The sequence below is a fragment of the Poeciliopsis prolifica genome, unplaced genomic scaffold, assembly GCF_027474105.1.
Source record: "Poeciliopsis prolifica strain line A6 unplaced genomic scaffold, Auburn_PproV2 SCAFFOLD001, whole genome shotgun sequence".
NCBI classification, from domain to species: domain Eukaryota; kingdom Metazoa; phylum Chordata; class Actinopteri; order Cyprinodontiformes; family Poeciliidae; genus Poeciliopsis; species Poeciliopsis prolifica.
Window position 1 is genome coordinate 23018369 of NW_026562376.1, and position 23011 is coordinate 23041379.

Consider the following 23011-nt stretch of genomic DNA (forward strand, 5'->3'; position numbering starts at 1 on the left):
GAAACTAGGTGAGTAGATGTGAACAGCCGTGTTTTGCTCTTGCTGCTTCACAGATAAACACCCGGACTCAGATTTCCCAAAGCTGGAAAAGTCCATCTTTAATTTCAGAGGCAGCTTAGAATGAGGTTGTCTAATTATAGAGGAGCAAACTATGATTGGTGTATGATTTAGAGAGATCATCCTTACATCACCCCATCATGTTTTGATTTAATTAGAGAACGCAAGGAATTTAGATGTGAATCACTGGGCTTCATCTGCCCCTTAAACCACAATATCAACAGAGCCACTGAAACCAGACACAACTACCACTGGCTTTCACTGGGATTGTATGTGATTGACCAGGGGCGGTTCTAGACGGGGGGCAACAGGGGCCAGTTCTGGATCCCCTTGCTTTTAAAACAAAGAATGTTAAAAAATAAATTAATAAAATGCATGGGAACATCTTCTTTCATGGGATGTTGGCATTTATATAGAATGCTACAAAAATATCCTTTATTTCTTCTTTTGGCTTATGTGGTTCTTATCACTCATGTGTGGCTGAAACGATTGATCACATGAATTGTGATTCATCAATTATTGAAATATTTGGCAATAGATTAATAATCTATTAATCATTAATTGATGAATACAAATCTTTTTTAAAAAGGCTGTTTGGTAAAAAAAAATATGTATATATTCAGAGTAGTAATTAAGCCAAACTGTACAAAAAATATGTATATATTGCATTTAAACCTAAACTTATGATTGACATAAAACATCTGTAGATTGTCCCACTTTTAAAAATCTGATTAATTGATTAATCAGTGGAGTAATTGATCAATCGATTACTCTAATATTTGTTGGTTGCAGCCCACACTTCTGTCACAAATGAAACTCAAATATTACACCGAATTAAACATTCCAGGCCTTCATTTCTTGTAATTCTGATGATTGTGGCTCCTTACAAAACATGAAAAAGGTTAGAGGCTACTTTTGCATTGTACTGTCTTGTGTTTTGTTTTGACATACCTTTCCATGAATAAGTGGCTGCCACCGGTTCAGCCAAACAAAACCTCTTTTGGTCCAGTGGCAGACGGCCGTCCTGTTTTGCCCAGATCCACTGAGGCGTCCAGTGACTCACCAGGAGCAGAAATATGGAAAGAATTCCCTGAAGTTGGCACAATCGTGCTCTCGGTTAAACCCTCTGTTGTTCGGTTTGCCCTCGTTTGTGGTGACTGGGGATTTGTCCGGCAAAACTGTGTTATTCTTCACCTTTACTGGCCTTGCTGGGCGAGCTGTGGCTGGCCGGACATATCTGGCATAGTTACTGGAACCGGCTTTGTCAGAGAGATTAAAGGAACACAGGAGGGGATCATAACAAGAAATGCGGACTTATTCTGGCACACAGGAATCATCCACAAGCGTTCACATCCTGCTCTTTTTTTGTCATTGAGCAATGCTTTACTTTCTTGCCACACACACACGCACACGCAAACACACAGTCGTATTTTCATCACTTGTGGAGACTTCACATTGGTTTCCAGTGATTTTTACAGCCTAACCCTTACCATAATCCTAACGCTAACAATCACATACCTAACCTTTACCTTAACCTTCACCCTAAACCTAACCATCACATACCTAACCACTAACCCAAAAACAACAATTTCCCTCATAGGGACCAAGAAAATGTCCCCACAAGGAGCACCCCATGTTGAAGACAGAATAGGTTCCCATAAAGATATAAAAACCTGGCACACACACACACACACACACACACACACACACACACACACACACACACACACACACACACACACACACACACACACACACACACACACAATCGTGATCAATACATAGCATGAGATTCTCAGCAAAACGAGGCCATACAATGTGACTACATAGACGCAAACAATCCAATATATTGACTCAAATTTAGTGCTTTCTGCTGCTATCAGCTCATGAATAAAGTCTGTACACATTTGGGAGAGCAAATGAAACCCCATAGCAGTAATTCTGGACCACAAGCCCAACAAACAAACCAACTAGAGTCTTATTGAATTGGGACGACTAAAGGAAAAAATATCTGATTAGGTTTTACTCTGATAAGTTGGACACATTGACCTGCATTTGCATTTGCAAAGCTCAGGACACAAACAGAACATAGATTTAAATTTCAGGTTCATTGACTCCTTGGAAAAAAAATCCCTTTCTCAGGTAGAACAGGATATATATTTTTTCCCCCCAAAGAATATGATATCCAGAGGTGGGTGTAGTAACCAAAAATTATACTCAAGTAAGAGTAAAACTGCTTCAACATATTTTTACTTAAGAAAAAGTAAAATGTAGCTGTCCAAGAAATTCATCAAGAGTAAAAATGTATTTGGCAAAAAAAAAAAAAGCTATTCAAGTACTGAGTAACTGATCAAAACATGAATCATGTTTTGAAGTTATGTTTAACAATTACATAATAAGACAGACTAAAATGAAAAAGTTATTTTAAAAAAATCGCTCAATTAGTTTCTTTGAGTGTAAGACTTATGAGCAGGTGCAGGTCTGAGTCTGGTGAGTTTATATTTAAAATAATGTATGTTCTTTATTCAGTGGGTAGAGAATCCAAGCATTTTACCCCAGTGAGACCAGTTATACTTCATAATAAAAAGTAAAAGTAAAAAGTTGGCAGTAGTAAAAATACTCATGTATGTGAATTTTTTCCCCAAAAAGTGACTCGAGCAAATGCAGCTGAGTAAATGTAACAAGCTACTACCCAGTTCTGGTGATCGCCATCTTCAGTGGAGATGCGATCAGAAAAAGCTTTGGTTCCCAACAGTACATTCAAAGCAGTGCAGATTTTAATTGTTTTAATAGTTATTTCTTGTCAGAGTCTTTGATAGTCCGGATATAAAAGTTAAGGCATGGCTTTCCCTACACGGAACAGTGAATATAATATTTAGCCAGAAACAATAAAGGATTTATGAGAAACTCAGAATTGTTAAGCATGCTGTGTCATCTTTTTCTCTTCAAATTTTTTTTGGGGGGGGGGGAGGTGGGACAGGGATTTTGGAAAAAAACAAAAACAAAAAACAAATCAACACTTTTTTTTTTAACCAAAAAATGAATTACTTTAGTCAAAATACAACTTAGGCCATTATTTTTGATGACGGTCTTCTACAGAAACTCAATTTTCAACGTCATTTTATGAAAAATATTTCATTTTCATTGTAACTGTCCAAACATGACGTAAAGCAAACAGCTTTCCTTGAGTGTTGTACCACAAACAGGTGGAAAGAAAATGAATGACAAAAATATCAGCAATCTGTTGACTATTTCATTTTTTCTCTCTCTCTTGTTACAGGCACAAATTTCAGCCCATTTTATTCAGACTTGAATCCTGTTTCGAAAAACTTCAGAACACTGTTAGATTTCAGGCGATCAAAGGACAGTCTGGCTCCACGGAAGCAAAGCCTGCAGAAATATTTGGTCATTTAAAGCTTTTATGATACTTTTTTGGTGCTAGCGGCGCGACAGAAAGATTCAAACCCGCGGCCTTTCACAAATTTTCTTGTGAAAGACATTGGCGCCTGGCCTGAATTAGCGCGCACTCTCAGTGGTCTTCCTGAACACAGTTGTGAGCAAGCAGCGACTCTGGAGGAAGGGCAGGAGATCGTGGGAACCCGCATGTCAACACAGCTCGGACCACGTCCTGAAGAAAGTTCCTCCTGCTCGGAGAACAACAAACCTCTACGAGCCGAAACAGAAACAGAAGGGGGGCAGGAGGGAGCAGAGAGGAAACCGGTGAACAATGCAGGAATGGACGTGACACGGCTTCTCTGTTATAAACTGGGTGGGAACCCAAAGTTGGTTGTACTACTTTCAAAAACTCATTGAGAAAAAAAAAATCCTCTATTCCCACCGTGACATTTCCCACGCTGCGGCTTGTATTGTATATTTAGACTTGTCTTGTTGATCGGTTTCCTCTCTGACTCGTACATGTTTGTATATGCTTATCTTTGTGGACGTGACTTGGGGCTGTTGTTATTTTGAACTTGAACTTGACTTTATTCAGATCTCTCATGCAGCCAAAACTGACAGTGTGTGAAACAGTGTCTTGCAAAAGCATTTGTCTCTGTTGACGGTTTCATTTTTCTCTCTCCCTGGTTTACAGGCACAAATTTCAGCGCGTTTCATTCGGACATGAATCCCAATTCGACATAGTTGGGCTTCAACTTTATTAGGATATGTCTCCTTTGGTTTTGATTTCTCTTTGAAAAACAGACTGGACACATCTGAGAACATTGCATTTCAAGCCCTGCCACGGATTCTGAGTTGTATTTAGGTTTGGACTTGGACTCCTCAACACACGAAGAGCTTGCCCGCCTCTAGCCAAGTGACTGACGAAATTTGTGGGTGTGAAATCTTGAGACATGTACATGTAGGCAAGCGACGTGTCAGAAAAAGTAAAAAATTTCGACTTCCAATCATAATTGTGTTCCATGTTTCAGGTTCACCGCGAACTGCTTTGGTTCGCGGTGGGGAACAACAGTTCATTGCTCCCCATGGGTGCAGTGTTACCTTCCCACAACACACAGTGCTTGGCGTGTCGACCTAAAAGTTTTGTTTTGGTTTGACTGAACAGCTCTCGGGCCTTTACATGCAGCCAAAATGCAGGATTCCCAGGAAGTCTTTAAGAAAGGTCCCCACTACATTTTTCTCAGACACTATGTCGGAAAACAAAAAAACTTTCTCAGGAACAAGCTGCAAGATCTTCCAAGTATAAAATGACACCAATTGGTTCTTTCAGCCGTATGAGAGAGGGCAAATGGGTTTTTCTATTGTCTTGATAATCCTGCTTCATCTCCTCTTCTTTTTAACATCTCTGTCTCAGCTTGACGATTAAAATTAGGAGTGCAGGTAGGAACTGAAATCACAGGAGATAACGACTTCCACATTTCCTGAAATAGACAACGTGCCGTCGCAGCTCAGAAAACGCTGCTAATTAAAGCCGCTTACCCCTTTGGCCCCGGATGCATACTTCAGGGGACGTGATAACGCCGTTGTTAAGTGCTCTGCATTAGACAATAAAAGTGATGCTGCACTCTCGCACGTCTGCAGCGGTTGAGTAATAGCAGCCCTGCCGAGTTATTCTGACTCGCTATTTCTGGAGGTTGTGTAAGCTGGATGAAATATTTATCTATGCGTTCGAGCAGAGGCAACGGATGTGGTGCCACGTCCCCCATGTTATCTAGTTTGATATGCATGAAAGAAGAAGTTCAAATGCATCTGTTCATCCAATATTCATAGGCCATCATAGTCACCAGCTTGTTCCGCAGGCCAGGAAAGTTTTCTCAGACCTTCCAGTGTGCCAACAGGACCGGTGGATGGAAACGGGATAGCGGGACTTATGTAATGAAACAATAAAGCTCTGGGGGCAAGAGAGGCTTCTTTTAGAAACGGTGGCTCTGTTTGCAACTGAAGGCACCAGTCGATGGAGAGATTACCCACTTACACACTTCCCTCGATTTGCATCAGCTGGACCAAGAATCACACCATTAAAACCTCTGAAAAAGACATGAGCACGTCTTCCATCTTAACAGAAATAGGGCAGTGTCCGATTTTGCCGTCTGTAGGAATTCACGTTTGTCTTTGGTAAAAGACCAGGAGCCATTTTTCCTGCTAGCTCTGGACACATGCGTTTGTTTTGGTTATATTTACCCAGAATGCCATGCGGTTTAGCTGGCTTCCTGCTTTTGGAGAGGTCTCCGGTCTGCTTGGCGTTCACATATGATGCATTCAACCCTCACCAGAGTCCACCTTACTTTAACTGAGCTCGAGATTTGTGGGGTGTTCATTTTTTTAGTCAACGTCAAGAGTTCAATTGTGCATTCACACTTGCCCCAAATGAACTGAACTTTTCAGGCAAACAAACTGGAGTTTGTTAAAGCGGACTATACAGGACTGATGTGAACGCACCCTAACTTTGTTGTGTATATGTAAACACAGTTGCAGTTCTCTTACCTGCTCACAGCAGACGATGTGTGATTGATTGGTTGTGAATGTCGTCCTTCTGTGTGAGGACTGACAACAGCATGTGCCTGATGACGAGATCAGCTGCTTACTCTACTAGGAAATAGTGAGACACTTCTGATGGAGGGTGTTATGGAGAGACAATCAGCTTACGAAGCTACTGAGTGTGAGTGCGGGGAGAGCAGTGAATCACGCTGCTGCAGGTGACGAGAGGACGTTTTCTCACGATAGAAACTTCTCAAAGATTCAAATATATCGAAGATTGTGGTTGTAATGTAACAAAAGTGGCTCCATGTGTCTCCATTTCTTCTCTTTGTGGACCCTCAGATGTCCGTGCACACATTACACAGTGGATGAAATCCCTGAAGGGTCAAATTCATAAACAACTTTCACTTTTTTTTACTTGACGGTTTAGCATTTTGAACATTGTTTCTTTTCCACAACTGATCTTGCAGCACTAGATTCTCCTCCTTAAAGGAGCAGTACTATTTAAAATATACTTTATTGAAACTTTTTATGGTGTTATAAAGTTATTCCCTCATCATTAACATACCTGGAATCTTTCATTCATGCTTCGGGGAAAAAAAAAGTTTTTTGGGTGGATCTAGCTCCGCCTTCAAGGACGAAGCTCCTCCTAAAAGCTGCAATTTCCAAACTTCTGCCTCACAGAGCAGCCCTCCCTGGCTCCTTCAGATGAGCCAGTAGCAATTAGCAACCAGCTGGTGAAACTGCGTTTCGAGGAGCTACTTTAAACTCTGGTAAAAACATTTGTTGTGATGACTTCCTGAAGGCGGCGTTTCAGAAAGATTAAGGCTTTGTTAAAGAGATAGAGGCCCAATTTCAATGAGTAATGTAAAGCTAAATTTTAAGTCAATTTTCTTTTGAGTCACATTTTTCATACAGAAACTTCTATAACTGAAGGTAACATAGCTAGTTGATTATGCTATAAAATTGCACTATGTGCCTGGAAAGTACAAAATACTGCCCACATATAATCCCCGAACACAACAAATGTGATTGAGTAAAGAAGAGACTTTCAAAGAAAAGTCTTGTCCTGCCTCCTGAAATGTCTGTCTGTTAGTCCTTGACTGTCCCCGGCGTGGCTCCGACTGTCAGCTTGGATCCGAACATAGACCCAGTTACATAAGGAAGAATGGAAAACAGTGCCAGCACCAGGCAGATTATTGGATTCGTAACAAGATAGCAGCATGGCTACTTGATCCCGACACACACATCTGCGTGTGTGTGTGCTAGAGGTCCAGCTTGCCTGGCCGAGCAAAAGGACACGGGGCCGCGAGGGGGTCATTACCACCCGCCGGCCTTCGTGGAACAGCTACCTTTGTGATGTAACGCAGGACAACACCTGCTGAGCGTGTGTAAATCACAGCACTGACTGAGTTTTCCTAAACTCACCACTTCAAACCCAAACATCGCATCAGACTTGATGAGAAACGAGATACAGAGATGCGTCCACATTCAAAACAAGATTTCTGCCCTTTTTGTGAACGATCTGCAGCAACATTAGCAAAAGGGTGCAGCCTGTTTACAGGATTTGCTCCTGTAATGAGAGGATGCGCTGTACCAATCGGGCTGAAGGATCAGAAGGGGCCTGAAGTGGAGGCACTGATTGGATTTTGGAGGAAGTATAAATGGTCATTGAGCAAATGTGGCCGACGAAAATCTAAAACAGGTCGGCTGTTAATATTGATTCTCCACAGCAACACAGATTCAACGACACACACGCTTCCTGAACATCTCTAACTCCATTACAGCAAGTTTTATTTGTATTTTTTTTTCAGAAGCTCCCTCATGTCCCTGACGGCCAGACTTGAATTAACCTGTGAGGTTAATTAAAGAAACCAAAGCCTCATAACATCATTGACTTCTAAAGAACTATGATGGAAAAACCAGCAGCAAGGCCAAGACTAGAACAAAAACATCCAGCGCTTTGGAAAAGCTTTTCACTTTTGCACAATTTCAATGCAATTCCATTGATATTTCAAGCTATAAACATACCCAAAGGAGTGAATATCTGTGAAATCAAAGGAAGTATATCTAAAAATAAAAATCCAAAAAGTGTGGCATGTAATTAAGAAGCTTTCAGATACACCATTGTCTCTTAAAGGGGCAGCATTGTGTAAAATTGAATTTCTTTTGTTTCACATCATGTTATAATGTTACCCTCACACCATCAAAAACAAACCTGGTGTCTTGCTATGACTCTTTCATTCACATTTGAGAAATACTGTCTGTCTCTCCTGGCAGTAGCGAAAAACGCTAGGTGACCTGCGCACCACTTTCTCTGCAACTCACTCACCCACTCAGTTCCTTCAGACTATCCAGCAGCAATTAGCAAACACCTGGCAGAATGCGTGTCAGCTGAGCTCACTCTAAGTGAAACACCGGCATAAAATAAAGGGTTAATAGAGGAGCCATGCTGCGATGGCTTCCTGAAGCCAGAGTTTCAGAAAGAGCAGGAGCTTCTTGGGAGACAGAGACCTTTCGTTTATAGTTATTTTCATATTTAGTTGTTGCTATTTCTGCACTCTTATCAAAGGAGATTTAGACTGAATGTTTGATCCATCAGGATGGTGGAATATATGGTGAAAATCCAATTTCTAAATAATGCAATTTGAAGTATGAAGTCTATTTTCATTCTCATTTTACTGTTTATTTAATTCAATGTGAGCAGTAAAAAATATTATGCGCTTTCTTTATACATTTTAAAATATTGCACTCTATCTGCATGCAGTGGTAGCTAAGTGCTTTTTTTAGTTGTTTTTTAGATCACACAATAAACTGTTGTCCTCCAATTACTTCCTGTTGTTTTCTTGTTTGTATTCTCCGACAGTAGTAAGTCCGGCTGTTGATCGTATGACTCATGTGATGCAAGAAAAAAAAAAGAAGTTTCCATTTTGCAAAATTAGATCTATTTAAATACGGAAGAAACGTTTTAGGAATTGCTGCGTTTCCATTAAGCAAATTTATTTTCAGAATTTCAATTCGCTCAGTTCTACGATTAATGGAAACGCAGCTGCTGTTCACTCAGACAAAAGCACTCACGTAGAAGCTGCATGCTGTTGTGTGAAGTTATCTGTGAAGTGTGGTGAAATAAATACAGTGAATACACAGACCTGTGTCCAGGGAAGAACGCATGCGGCACTGATTCTCTGCTTTCCGCTGTGGGTAATCAGAACCTGAGCCCAATCTCAGGTGAAAGCTGATCATCTTTGTTTTCAGGGCAAACTGTCTTACAACCAGCCTGCAGAGCAGCAGCTGAAGGAGAAGCCATAAAAACCAAACCGTCTCCCGCGTTTCAACGTGTCGCCTTGACGGGGCTGAAAGCGGCGCAGGCCGGTGACCCGGCCGGCCGCCTCAGGCTGGTCAGGGAGGACCAGGTGGTGAAGGTGTGAACGGCACCTGACCTTTTATCGCTCTTCGCGAGATGAATTAATCAGCAGGAGTTCAAGTGGGATGTTAGTGAGACTGATAGCAGGTTTAATGAGAGGCTTTATGGGGTCAGTGCAGGAAAAAAAATAAAACTTATGCTCAGTTTTGAAATAATTCTTCTAACTTTCTGTTGTCCTAAAAAAAATAAATAAAGCAAAACTCTGAAAAATTTTTTTTTTAATACACTTGTATTCTATGATGGCATACTAGAGCCACTGTGGAAAAAAAAAAAAAAAAAAACGATGTACCTTTTTGCCACAAAACTCAAAAATTGTTTGGATTGAGCTCAGAATTTTTAGTTTTTAATTTTCAAAAAAAAACAAAAAAACAAACAACAATGAAGTTTCTGAGTTTGAAAGGTCGATGATAGGTTAGGAAAAACAGAAATTTTGAGGTTAATCTCAGAAAATCTATTTAAAACTCACAACAAACAAGGAAATTTCTAAGCTTGAAATGTTGAAAATTTGCTAGAAAAAACCCTGAAATTTTTGGATTAACCTCAGAAATTTTTGAGAAACAACTCAGAGATTTTTAACTCTTGAAACTTTCATTCCATGATGGTTTTCTGGAGATAACAAATTTATTTTCCTGATGGGTTTCTAAAGTGACCGAGTTAATCTCAATGATTGGTGCGTGTGTGTGTGTGTGTGTGTGTGTGTGTGTGTGTGTGTGTGTGTGTGTGTGTGTGTGTGTGTGTGTGTGTGTGTGTGTGAGTGTGTGTGCACGCGCTAATCTCATTTAGTACACACACAAATCACATTGTGATGTCAAGATAACTGTCAGGAAAAATTAGATGCGGAAAACGTCTACTCCTGTCTTAAGTTTAATAAATTTTTAGCCTAAAATGATACATTTTTCTGAAAGAACAGCTTCACATCTGATGTTTGACATTAGATTATCTCTAATTAGCATTCGTAAAAATTATACACCCAAGGCCTTATTAATAAGCACACACCACCTGTAATATTTGGTTTGTATGAAGCACAGCCTTACAGCATAATATTGCCACCACCATGCTGATCAACGCTCCAAATCTTAAAACTTTATCCTTCTTCTTACTGTGGTTTTTTTACTCAAAGCTGAGGTCCAGATAATTACCTACATACCTAAAAACAGTAACAATAAAGGCTATGCAATAAAAAAAAAGACAAACAAACAGGTTTTGAAACTAATAAAAGCAATATATTGGTCAATACAAGTGCTGTTGATGCTGAATGTTTGCCATTGTTCCACTTTTTATCTGATTCGGTATGAAGACTTGCACGCTCAAGCAACAGTCAGGGTCACGAGCCTCTTCCATTTTTTATTTTGGCCACTGCTCTGAAAAGCAACAAATTAGTTGCTTGTAAACTTTTGAGATGAACCTCTCAGCTAAAAAAAAACCACCCCGAACTATCCCGTTATTATTTATTTATTCATTGTTTTTTTTTTTTTTTTTTTTTTTTGCACAAATGATTAAAAAACAGACTGTTGACATCAATTGTCTTGAGGCAGTTGAAACGAAATGAACCTTTCACTGTACGTTTTGATTTCCTGGAAGCCAAATTAAAAACAAAACAAAAACAACAACAAAAAAACAGCCCGAGGTGGATTACCCATGATGCCTTGCTGCAGCTTTAAAAGCCAGTGCCCCTGCGCGGCTCGCGACAGACCGAGCGAACAGCTGAGTGATGTAAGGCTTGTCGCCCCTTCGCCTAAACAAGCGACGACGACGCTGAGCTACCGACGAAGTTTGCTTCAACCTGCTGATGGTTAACTTATCTGTGGACTTCCTGTTGAGCCCCAGCTGTTCCGGTTGTCAAAAAGGACGTAAAGAGCCGAGTTTCCTCGAAGCTATCATGCTGAACACAGAGGAAAGGTAGGAAGTTGTTCGTTGTGTTGTTGTTTTTTCCTTCACTGAAATATGTGACTATGGGTTAACCGCTGTTTTTGACCGGGTCGACCCCGTGTTTTTTTTTTTAGTGTCGTTAACTTCTAAGCAAGCTATTAAGTTGTTGAACTCGTTTGTCGCTCTCAAAGTAAACAGGACAAATGGTTGGAGGCGCTGTTCACAAACAAAGAAGCTAGTTAAAGTCCGAGGAGGAAGGAACTGTCACCAACAGGGATGAACAGAGGAGGAGATCTAGTTTTAGTTTTCAGTGTGCCGTAAAGACAGAGCTCTGAACCACACTGCAACGGTTTCCAGTTTTGTCTCCAGTTGAAATGGTTTCCAGTGATTTATAAAACACAGCAACCCTGATGCCCAGCTCTACCATGATGAACTCTTTCTAATTCATCAACCCATTTCTTAACAACACAGCATACATGCATATGAATGAAAGAAAAAAATACTTAAATTGGACCCCAAAAATCGAGTGACGTAGCAGCGTGTCGATCAGAATTTTCTGGCCGATGTCTGATTTTTAAAAATGATTATTATTGTTATTTAGCTGCTTGTTGCTCCAGGTTGTAGCAAAAATCCCATCAAGACAAATAAGAAGAAAAAGAACAGCATTGATCATTTCTTTGTAGTCTTTCTGCCCGATGTGGTAAGAAGTTATTTTCAAATGAGTTAAAGAGGAGTCATGGTGTGCAAAACTAAAGGCAAAATTAGATATGGCATTTTAAATAGGTGGTGTCCATGTGTAATTCCCCCCAAAAATAATTATTTGAGAAATTCTAAAATTCGACCAGCATTCCCAAATGCTGGATGTTCCACGAGAGACGGAAGCTCAAAAGGACGCGGCGGATCTTTACTTCCTGTTATCTGCTGAAGTCTTGCGCTCTTGAGCTGTCGGCCTGAACAAACCGCAGGCATGTCATTGAAAATACTCTCTCTACTCCCATTGACTTATTTTGAAACATTTCTGGTGCTGGAAAAAGATGGTGACCAAAACGTTTTTCTCCTATTAGCTGTTTAGAATGATGAGAAGTAGAAGTTTTGTAGTTCACTGAATAGGGCGTTTGATTCGAAAGAACATCTTTGTGGTGTTTGAGGTTCAGACATGGATGTCTAAAATCTCTAGTTTTGGCATTCTTACTACCGGATTTTGCAGAAAGGCACTCTGGCAGTTGAAAGATGATGTTCTCGGCGTAATCTCGTGGGCAGACTGTAATCAAACTTGGTATAGGTTCAGGCTTGTACCATTCCTGCACTGTGCCTGAGTCATTTGTAGCAACATGACTCGTATCAGTCAAACGCTGTGGTGCACACAGGTAGTGGTGCACCAAGGTGTTACGTTTGGTGCACCACTACCTGTGTTTCCATTGACCATACAATTGTGCAATTTGACATTTAGAAATAAATTCACTCAATGAAAACATGGCACTTAAGATGATAATAATAATAAAAAAACTTGATAAATGGTTTTGGTGCTTGGATGAAGTGTGTTTTTAGACTGTATCAGAATTGGTTTATTTTGATATGGAAAGACTTTTTTCACATCACACAAGTCTCGTGACGTGATCAACAACCAGATGTTGCCACTGGCACAAAACAACCGAAGGCAAGGAGTTGGAGAACCACGGCACGGTATCAGACTCCAACTCAATTCATGAGTTTGTTCTTGAATTAGCGCATGAATAAACATATTCATTTGCCATTTTTAATTGCGTTTCTTATTTAATGGAGACCCCACAATTGCAAAATTATGTCTTTTCAACATTAGTGGAATACCAACAATTTTTATGGCAGATTTGTAATGGAAACCCAACTAGTGTTGCACAGCGTTTGTCTTTAGTACGTGGCTTACAGCTCATTTCATTCATAGAAACAAATCCGTGTCAATTTAAGATGAGTGAACAAATTGAATTGTAGCCTGTTGTTTTTTTTTTTTTGTTTTCTGCATTCCCAATCAGAGGTCTTATTTTTGTCTTCTATGGGTCAATGTCCTGACCTGCAGCGAGCAGCGTGGAGAAGATAAATTGATGCTGCGACTATATTTGCTCTGCTGCTATGACCTTGTCTGCTGAAGGCAGCTACTGGCCTACATTAGCTGATTATATAACCCCGGTCTTTCTGACGGGTCACCTTTCAAACCATCACTGGAATGTGTGTGTTGAAGGGACGAGTGCCGGGGCTCGTTACACACTGGGTACGATAAATGATCTGTCCTGGGCTAGCTGAGTGCTACTTGGTGTTCCTCTAATTCACTGGCAGATGGAGCGCCTCAGCCGTTGCCGGGAGATTCAGGATTGAATTTTCCATCAGGGCACTTGGACGTCAACTGTGCTGAGCAGTTTCAGCTGACGTCTGACTCTGGAATCGTCAGTCTTGATGTTGGTCTGCGTGGTCGCAGATCAGTGTTCTGGAGAATCCTCCAATCGCTTGGCTTTTTAGTCAGAACTAGGAGTGGGAAATATGGAATTTTATTGCAATATGTTGTGGTGCTCATAAAGATGGCAAACTATTTGTTACATTTTTAGGTGACTGTGACTGCATGGCACAACATTAACAGCACCACAAAACACAAATGTTGTTCTTGGAAAAACATCTTCAAGATTCAACTTACTTAGAAGATACGATTTGTTTCACTAAACTGCACACAGTAACTGGATTTAATCATATTTTTGAATTGACTGATATTTAAAGATGTTCTTGTGAAACAAACAATGGAGAGAATGGCAAAAATGACATTTTGTCATTTTTGCCATTCATATTGTCAGTTGTGTTGTCTTTTTTGTCATTAAATTTATCACAGCAGCGACAAATCAAAATTTCTTTGAGAATTTTTTTACAATAAATACCCATCCCTATTCGGAAACCTATGTTGAAATTTGAAATGTCTTTATTCATTTGATGGGGCCAGTGCACATAAATGAACATTTCTGTAAATGCACCAGAATTGACCGACTGGTCAAAAAAGCTAAGCTAATGGCAAAATAAGGTTAGCTTTACAATTTTGTCAAATGCAAAGAAATGAAGATACAGAACAATTATTATAATAAAAACCGTAAGAAGTCATTAATAATATTTTTTCAGTTTTTTTGTTGCGCCATTGGTTGGACAACCACGTCCTGCTATAACATGGCGCTTCTCACCACAATATTCTTATTGAAACTCTGGTTGACGACTGAAACCATACAGCCAGAGCTTCTGTTTTACTCCATCCATTTTAAATGCATCAAAAGCTGCTCAAGACAAATTTGAGTCAGTTGTACAAAATGTTGCGTAGTTGATTGCGTAGTTGAGTTCCAGATGATGTGGACTTGTTTGTGTCTGACCAGTCGAGCGGCGCCAAGGTGGGTCCAGGGGTCAGAGTCATGTGTTTTGACAGGAATACGTCCATCCCTGCTCAGGTTTCACAGCACGTGTACCTTTCCTGTTTCTGTCTCCGTGTCTTTTCCGTCACGCTGCCCGGCTCTCTGTCCGTGGAATGGAGAAGGCCTGGTTCAGTCTCTGTTTTCTTTCCTGTGTGCGCCACCTTTTGTCGTTTGTGCTAAATCCAAAGCACTGTCCTGAAACATCAAATTGTTTCTGTTCACAAACCAGTTGATGTCCGGTCTCGTGCACCTACGTTCTTCCCCTCCTCCAGAGAACACGTCATTAATGTTTTCTCTTTGTCTTTGAACCCCATGCCCAGCTCTATGCTGCCCGGCTCTCCATTCACGCCCCGAACCGATCCAATTTGAATCAGAGCTCAAAAAAACTCTCGGCTTCAGGAAGAGCAGCCCAGCGGTGGAAGCATTCGCCCCTCTCTCTCCTCCCCCTTGCACAACGAGACAGTGACGCACTTGGCATCTCTCGGTCTCAACTCCCAACACACAGCTGATTAAATCCTCACTGGCATATTAATGCAGCTTGTGAATGTGCTTGGCCTTCACAACGGTACAGCCTGTCGCTCCATAAGTCAGACTTGAATATGTAACCTACATTCCGTTTTTAGAGTCTCTCGCTGAGTGTGGTGGGGCGGTGGCTGATGTCTGCAGCCGCTATGGGAGAGTGGGGATGGGTTCCTAAGAGTGTGACAGAAATGTCAGAGGACGACGAGAGTTTTGCCTTTCAAAACAACCTGGCATTTCCATCAAGGACGGTCTCTGTCTCTGAAAGGGAAGACGGAACCGGAGAAGTAGGTCTGGACATGCTGGCGAGCTCTCGGGTGGCTTCATCCATCTGAGTTGTACAGCTTGTCACTGGTGTCCCTGATATCAGTTTGGCTGTTGAGATTGTTGTCCAAAGTTTCTATTTCAGGTTATTTTAGACAGAGAGGAATGCATCATGGTGCACTCTAATACCCCTTGACCTTTGTTGTTTTAGGGAACATTTAGCTATAGACCAACACAAAGTAGCATGTATTCTGCGAAGTGGAAGTATGGCTTGCTATTATATTTAACTCCCTTTATTCCAAAACCCCTAAACTAACAGCCGGAGCAACAATGGTACTGGTTGATGTCATGGCATATTCATGCATTCTGACGGCCCAAGTCAAAGTGACTTGGAAAGTGAGACAGAACAGAGTCAGGCGGCTTGTTGCTGAATGAGTTTGTGTTGACCGATTACAGTTTAATCCACAACATGCAGAGTGTCTGTGATGATGCGGTAAAGGTGCCGCGCCCCGGCTGCTTCCAGCCACCGTCTGAAACTCAAAACGCAGAGGTGTTCCCAAAAAGCCCTCAAAGCTATTTACAGAGGTGTTTACAGATCAGGCGCTCGTTTGTGATACGTGCCTCGCAGCACATGCATGGGCCATTTGGATCTCTTTGAAATGCAGTCATAATAAATCCTAGTCTTTCATGTCTGCCGGGCTACTTGTAAACAAACTGAAACTCGCTACAAATAAATTGAACAGTTTGTGTACATTACACCATTGTTTGCAAAAAAAAAGTTCTGTAATTGGTTGGATAAGAACTACTTCAAACTATGTGCAAGACATAACCCTGAACTTTAGACATGCAAGTTACTTTTAATAGAGAGATCTTGGGCTTGGGTAAAAAGTTGCTTTCGAACTGTCACAACATAGTAAGTAGTAAACAAAACTTAAAAATTGAATTCACAGAATAAGACTTTGTAAATCAGAAGCTAATATACCTCTTGGGAAACAGGTTCTTCCTGTTTGGTCTCATACTTAGTAGTTATCTCGTATCAAATCTCATTCACAAATAGCTGTCTTTATAAAAACAAATATTTCCCTCAAATTGTTTATACACACACACAAACACACACAAGATCACTTTCAGAAAAGTTTTTGTCCACATGAATCCACACATAAGACGTCCACTCTCTTGTATTGCCTGATGAAGATGTGGGTGATTAATCCACTGAAGTTCAGAAAGGATGTTGAAGAAAACAAAGAACTATTATTGTCATTGCAATAGTTGCTATTTTCATATTTCCCCACAAATAAAAATAAATGCCTTCAGAAAAAAAGGAAGTAGTTGATTTGTTGTTTGAAAATATTATTATATTTCAATTTACTGTTATTAATCATAACCTTTTCTTTTTACTGCAGTTGTCATTTTAGCTCAGAGCTTGTGTGGCTATTTTTTTTTCTTCTGTTGCGAAGCTTCAATGTTCTTAATGTAAAGACTTTGCTTGAAGACTTTGCTTCCAAAGCTTTGTGAGACATAAAGTGGTTCATCTGTGTTTTGTTTTTTTTGTTGTCGTTTTTTTCTTTGCAGTTCTTGGTTATCGGGGGCCTTGAAGCCCAGCTCTATCCCTCAGGCTCCGGGGCCTCTGTGGTGCTCCTGATGCCCCTCACCCACAGCTGAAGATCCCGGGTGGGCGAGGGACGGTCAGGGATCACTCTCACACCGTGCTACTACACAAGGTGAGGTAACTGGAATGACTGACTTCATCTTTAAAGAGACAGTGTCATGTAAAACCAACCTTTTTTTCTTTTTTCTTTTTTTTTTAGCTTTACATCAGTGGTGTCAAACTCGAGTCCTCAAGGGGTTGCGTCCTGCAACTTTTAGATGTGCCTCTGCTGCACCACACCTGAAAAAAATAATTAGGTCATTAAGACTGGAGAACTGATCTACACAAGGAGGAGGAAATCGAGCCATTTCAATCCAGTATTTAGATGTACCTGTGGCACATCTAAACACTGCAGGGCAGTGGCCCTGAGGACTGGAGTTTGACACCTGTGCTTTACATCACATTATTATTCCCTCATCAAAAACATACCCGGAGAGTTACCTTAATTCTTCCATGCATATTTGAGAAATCCTTTATTCTCCCATCGTAACCATTCAGCTGTGCAAAACGCCTGTTTGGGCCTTCGAGATGCAGCTCCTCTTCAGAGCTTCAGATTCAGCTCCTCTAGACTAGCCAGCAGCAATTAGCAAACATGCGGTGGAACTGTGCGAGCTCATATGAACTACTTGACAGTGAAACGCTGGTAAGATGTTATTAAAGGGTTAATAGAGGAGCCACGTTGTGATGACTTCCTGGAGGTGGAGTTTCAGAAAAAGGCGGAATTTTCAAAGAGACAGAGACCTAATGCCAATGCATTTAAATCAAGAATTACACTTTTTTTCCCTAGACGTATTTAATATATACATTTACATCATTTTTATAACTGAATGCAACATCGTTTACAAAAAATACTTTCCACAAGTGGCTGTTACTTTATTCTGAGAGTCATACGACGCAGCATTAGGGTCAGGCAATGATCTTTTTTTTTAATCATGAGAAAATTATCATTTGCAGAAAGACACAATTTTACCCAAAAAAACCCATTTTAAAATAACGAGAAAAATGTTGTTTCAGTGAGTGAAACGTTTGGCTATCAGGGTCTAACGCAAGTAACTCTTTCGAAATAGTCGTCTGCACAATCATTTCAAACTCCCACTGCTGATAACTAGATGCTGATACATCAAAAGATTATTGTCTGGAAAACTGATATCAAATGAAACGTCACAAGATTCTCAACTTTTCTCATTTGAAATCTTTATGTTTGAGCTCCTATAAATTGGTGCTCTGTCCTTCTAGTATTGACTTCGTTCTGATAATTAAAGAATAAAGATTCCTGGCCCTACGATTGGTAGACTTGACCTGAATTCAAAGTGCAAACAAACAGAAGCTTGAATCCAATCAATGGAAACGCTAAAGCCCTCCCTGCCAGTTTCTTTGTCGTTTTCCTGTGTTTCGCTGTCAACCCGTTCTTAATCTGGACCAGAAGGTTTGGACTGAGCCCGTCTGCTTGCCGTTTCCCCCCGGCAGGATGACAGGTTGACGGTGACCCAGGCCTCCCCGGTCAGCGGGAGACCCTCTCTTCTCCGCTTCCACTACCAGCTGACTGAGCGCCGCTCGGCCTTCTGGGACACGGTGCTCTCGGGGGACAGCCTCTTCCTGGAGATCCCAGCAGGTTCGCCGGCCGAAGGGAGCAAGGAGGGGTACGTTTGAGAGCGCGTCCTGGGAAATGCTGCGGATTGGGGTTCCGTTCACAAAATACTTTGGAAGCGGTTTCTGAAAGTGGTTTCAGAAATGACTTCTGGCAGGTGGCATTGTGTTTCCTGGCCGTACGTGTGGCTGTAACCCGATCCTGCTGGCTGCTGCCCTGCGTTATGTAAAATTGGGTCGCTTATGTAAAAAGAAAAGATACATGGGGGGGGACTGAGTGTGTTGGGGGTGAGGGCAAGAACTTTATGCATCATCACTGCCCATCTTTTCCTCGCTCTCCAACTCCATCTGCTTCTGTCTCCAGGCTGACTGCGCTGCTGGAGTTCGCCGAGGAGAAACTGAAGGTCAACTACGTCTTCCTGTGGTTCCACAAGAACAGAGAGGATCGAAGTAAGAAGCTCCCGTCATTTCAGAACTGTTGGCATTTATTTAAGGGGCCGGCACAAAGGAAGGCACAGCGAGGAAACGGTTAATCTACTTTTGAAATAGCCGCCATCTAATTTAGTCATTGATTAATCGTTTGCTCAAGCGTTCAGACTCTTTAAAAAAAAAAAAGTTTTTTAGTACATGCTGTAATATAATAAAAACATTATTTAAAAAAAGATTTTCTTTAACTTATGTATTTCTTAGATTGTATACAATAAAATTTAGTGGTTATGCAAAAATTCTGCAGAATGTGCCCAATTTCTTTTATTTCTTCGATTAATTATCAAAAATAATCGATTTGCAGCTGTTGGCACAAACGAGAAGCAGAAGGGAAAGAAACGCGTTTCTACAAACTTTCATTAGATTTAGTGGGTTTTTCTAGTGTGGGGGATTTCCATGGTGACACTAAACCTGTTTCCCCTCCAGTGGTCATCATCAAGACGTTCCACTACATGGGCTTCGAGATGGTGAAGCCGGGCAACCCCATGGTACCAGCCCGACCCGATTTGGCCTTCATGGCTTACTCTCTGGACAACAGCAGCTCGGATGAAGAGTGACCCCCACCTCCCTCGCCCACCCCCACACCTTCCCCCTCTCCCCCGCACATCGACACGCCTCCCAGTCTTCAGCCTTCCCTCTGACGGCAGCTGCGCCGGGCGGAGGGGTCTCTGTGATGCCGCTGCTTTTCTCCCTGAAGACATCCGCAGATTGGATTAGATGGGAGGGCTGCAGCTCGAACTGAGTCGTCACATTTAATTTGGCCTTGCCCCCCCCCCCTCCCCCTCTTACCTCCACCTTCGGTCATTTTCTCTCCACGGACGAAAGGAGGAAATAAACAAGTTGCTGCAAAGTTTCAGCATATCCACTCGTCTGACGGCTTCGACCATTTTTTTTTTCCTAAGAGACTTTGGTGTGTCTTTGAGTGCTGTACACGATGCGAGCTATGATGCTAGGGCGTTTAAATGTGTATGGTTGATTTATAAATATATATATATTTTTTCCTTTGCTTAATAATCTGTTACATTGAACATGTAAGCACACACTGACGGTTCCTTTTGACTTTCTGCAATATGTCGAGGTATCATTCCAGCGCGTGTCCCTGGCTCTGACTTTTTGAAAGCATTTATTTTATTCTTTTTCTTTCCTTTTTTTTTTTTGTTTTGCTACTTTTAAAATTTCACAAACGATCCCATCTCGGACTGAACCCATCACGCGACGATCAACAGGACGAACCTTAAAGCTTTACCAAAATGGCAGGTGCCTAAAGAGGAGAGTGCAATTTTTTATTATTATTATTATTATTATTATTAACTAATGAGTCTTATTAAAAAAGAATGTAATATACTCAGCCCATGCATATTCAGACCTCTGTTTTAAGTAAGCTTGATTACATATGCAAATTTTGGGTGGACGAAAAAAATAAGCACTGTAGCAAACCCACCGAGAATTTTCATTTAATTTTTTCATAATTTTCTGTCTCAACTAAACACCAAAGAATTGTCTGTCATTGATGCTAACCAAATACAAGCTAACGCTTACCTTGGCCCACATTCCCCCCCCGAAGTGCACCGCCTGCGCCTCACTTTCCCTCCCACCTGCTCTGCTCTTAACCGCTACTGATTTGAGCACCGACTGTAAGCTGTTACAGGTTGATACATGAAGTCTATCAGATTTATTTTTTATCAATATGAACATTTTCTCTGCTGTTTGGTTTTTTTTTTCTTTTCTTTTTGTGACTGTGCAGGGATTTACCTTTCTATTTTTGTTCTTAGTTAAACAGTTAGCAGCCGTTAAGTGACTATCCACACTTCTCAGATTTTTGTCTCTTGTGCGGAGGGCGTTTCAATAAAGGTTGTTAACAAAGGTTGCGTGTGTGTGTGTGGTTTTTACTTGTGAGTTGGTAAAGATGCAGCTTTTAGTTGTTTGAATGTGGGGAAAAATATCTTGTGATTTTTATTTTTTTTTTTGTATATCTGATAGACCATTTTAAAAGCAGTAAATGATTGTCAAGTAGAAAGTTTTGGAATCATTTTATTTAATCGCCTGAACAGTCAACTAATCAGGAAAAGCCCCAACATACTATGAGACATGGTGATGGTGGTATTGTGCTGTGGGGATTTTGTATTTTTCCAAATGAAACAAGTTAATTTCAACATCTAAATGAGCTGGTATGCTGTGTGTGTGAAAATCACAACGCTTCCGATTTGAATAGTTAAAATTGGCAGCTAACACAACACCACAAACAGATGCACAAATGGCAAAAATGTCACAATTTTTGCTGTTCTTGATTCCCCAGTCATTCTATAGTTTTTTCCGTTTTGACCTTAATTCAATGTTGAACGGTCTTTAAAATGTCTGAAATGTGACTTGTTGAAATCTGAAGCTGCACACAGAGAAACGACACGGGACAAAAAGCAAAGTCAGTCAGTGAAATCGGACCCAAGCGGAGCAGCCAAATCACGAGAAGATCAGAGCATTTCTTTTAAATTTTTTTAAATTATTATTATTATTTGTAGCTCTGCTCCAGCCAATTGATAATCAATTTAGCGTGCTGCAGCTGGATCCTCTCCAAATGTGGCAACAAGCTCCCGGGTCAGGAGAAGAAGAAGAAGGGATCTATTTCTAGCGCCTGAGCCAGAACACTCTCAGCTGATTTGTGAGCGTCTTGGAAACAGTAACCAACCTTTTTATAACTGTGTGAGTGTGTGTGTGTGTGTGTGTGTGTGTGTGTGTGTGTGTGTGTGTGTGTGTGTGTGTGTGTGTGTGTGTGTGTGTGTGTGTGTTGTTACTGTCCTCAAGGGAAAAAAGCTGTTCTGAGGGAGCTAATCTCTGGAAACAAAAACACATATCTCTATAAGAAGAACTAGGTAATGCAGATCAAAACAATGGGTCCAACTTGGAGGGGAGGGTGCGGGGGTCAGAATCTTTCCTCTGTTGCTGAAGCATCGTTAACAGCATCACTCATGTTACTCTGGAGCAGTGCCACTAATCCACTGAACTAAACAAGAGGCAGATAGTCCCCTCCTGGCCTTAATCTTATGGTCACTTTACATAAACGCACCTCGGAGGGAAAGGAGATGAGCGGATACAGCATCAGCTGCGGCCTTTTCTCAGAAGTGGCTCACTTTCCACCCTCCGACCTGAACAATTAAAATTGGCCAGATAATCCATTGAAAACACGCTGCCCTCTGCTGCCCCCTAACTTTTTTTGGAGGTGTGGGGGGGTGCTTTTTCCTCCAAACCAACAGCTCTACCAGCTACTTCTTCATCTGGGCCTAAACTACTTCCTGAACTGTCTGAACATCTGTCCCCTGAAATAAGCAGATTTTCTAACTCGGGCGCTGATATTTTGTAACACTTTAAATATGCATTGCGCAACTCCTGCCCAGCACATTTAAGACCATCTGTCAGGCTGTGGGACATCTGAAGCTCTAATCCACAACGTCGGGCTGAAATAAAAAAAACAAAAAAACAAACAAAGCAAAACCCCACAGAAATTGTTCAAAAAGAGCTCGGCATGTTGCTATGTGAATACATGCGAATGGAAAAGAGAATTTATGGGTAATACATGTTTGCTGACAGCATAAAACCTGAGCCTGCAGCTGGTCATAACTTTTATGAGCAGAAATAAAATCTGAAAAACCTGCATAAAACTCTGCAGCGAAGTCGTTGCAAAAGAGAATTTCTTTTTTTTTTTTTTTTTTTTTTGTCAGGGGGCCCAAGACTCCTGGCAGCGGCCCTGGGTCAAACAAATGAACGGTTCAGTCATCCATTATCAACTCTGCCAATCTGACCTACTTTAAAAACAGG

At 41.1% G+C, this 23011-nt stretch overlaps 1 protein-coding gene across 1 annotated transcript; it reads left to right on the top strand.

Moving 5' to 3' along the window:
* The first annotated feature begins 11076 nt into the window (after window positions 1-11076).
* Window positions 11077-21065, top strand: oaz2a (ornithine decarboxylase antizyme 2a). The gene is given in 6 exon segments (XM_055041393.1): window positions 11077-11314; window positions 17053-17119; window positions 17121-17201; window positions 18596-18768; window positions 19080-19165; window positions 19628-21065. Coding segments are annotated over 6 exon segments (648 nt in total). The 5' UTR covers window positions 11077-11204; the 3' UTR covers window positions 19759-21065.
* Window positions 21066-23011: the final 1946 nt, after the last annotated feature.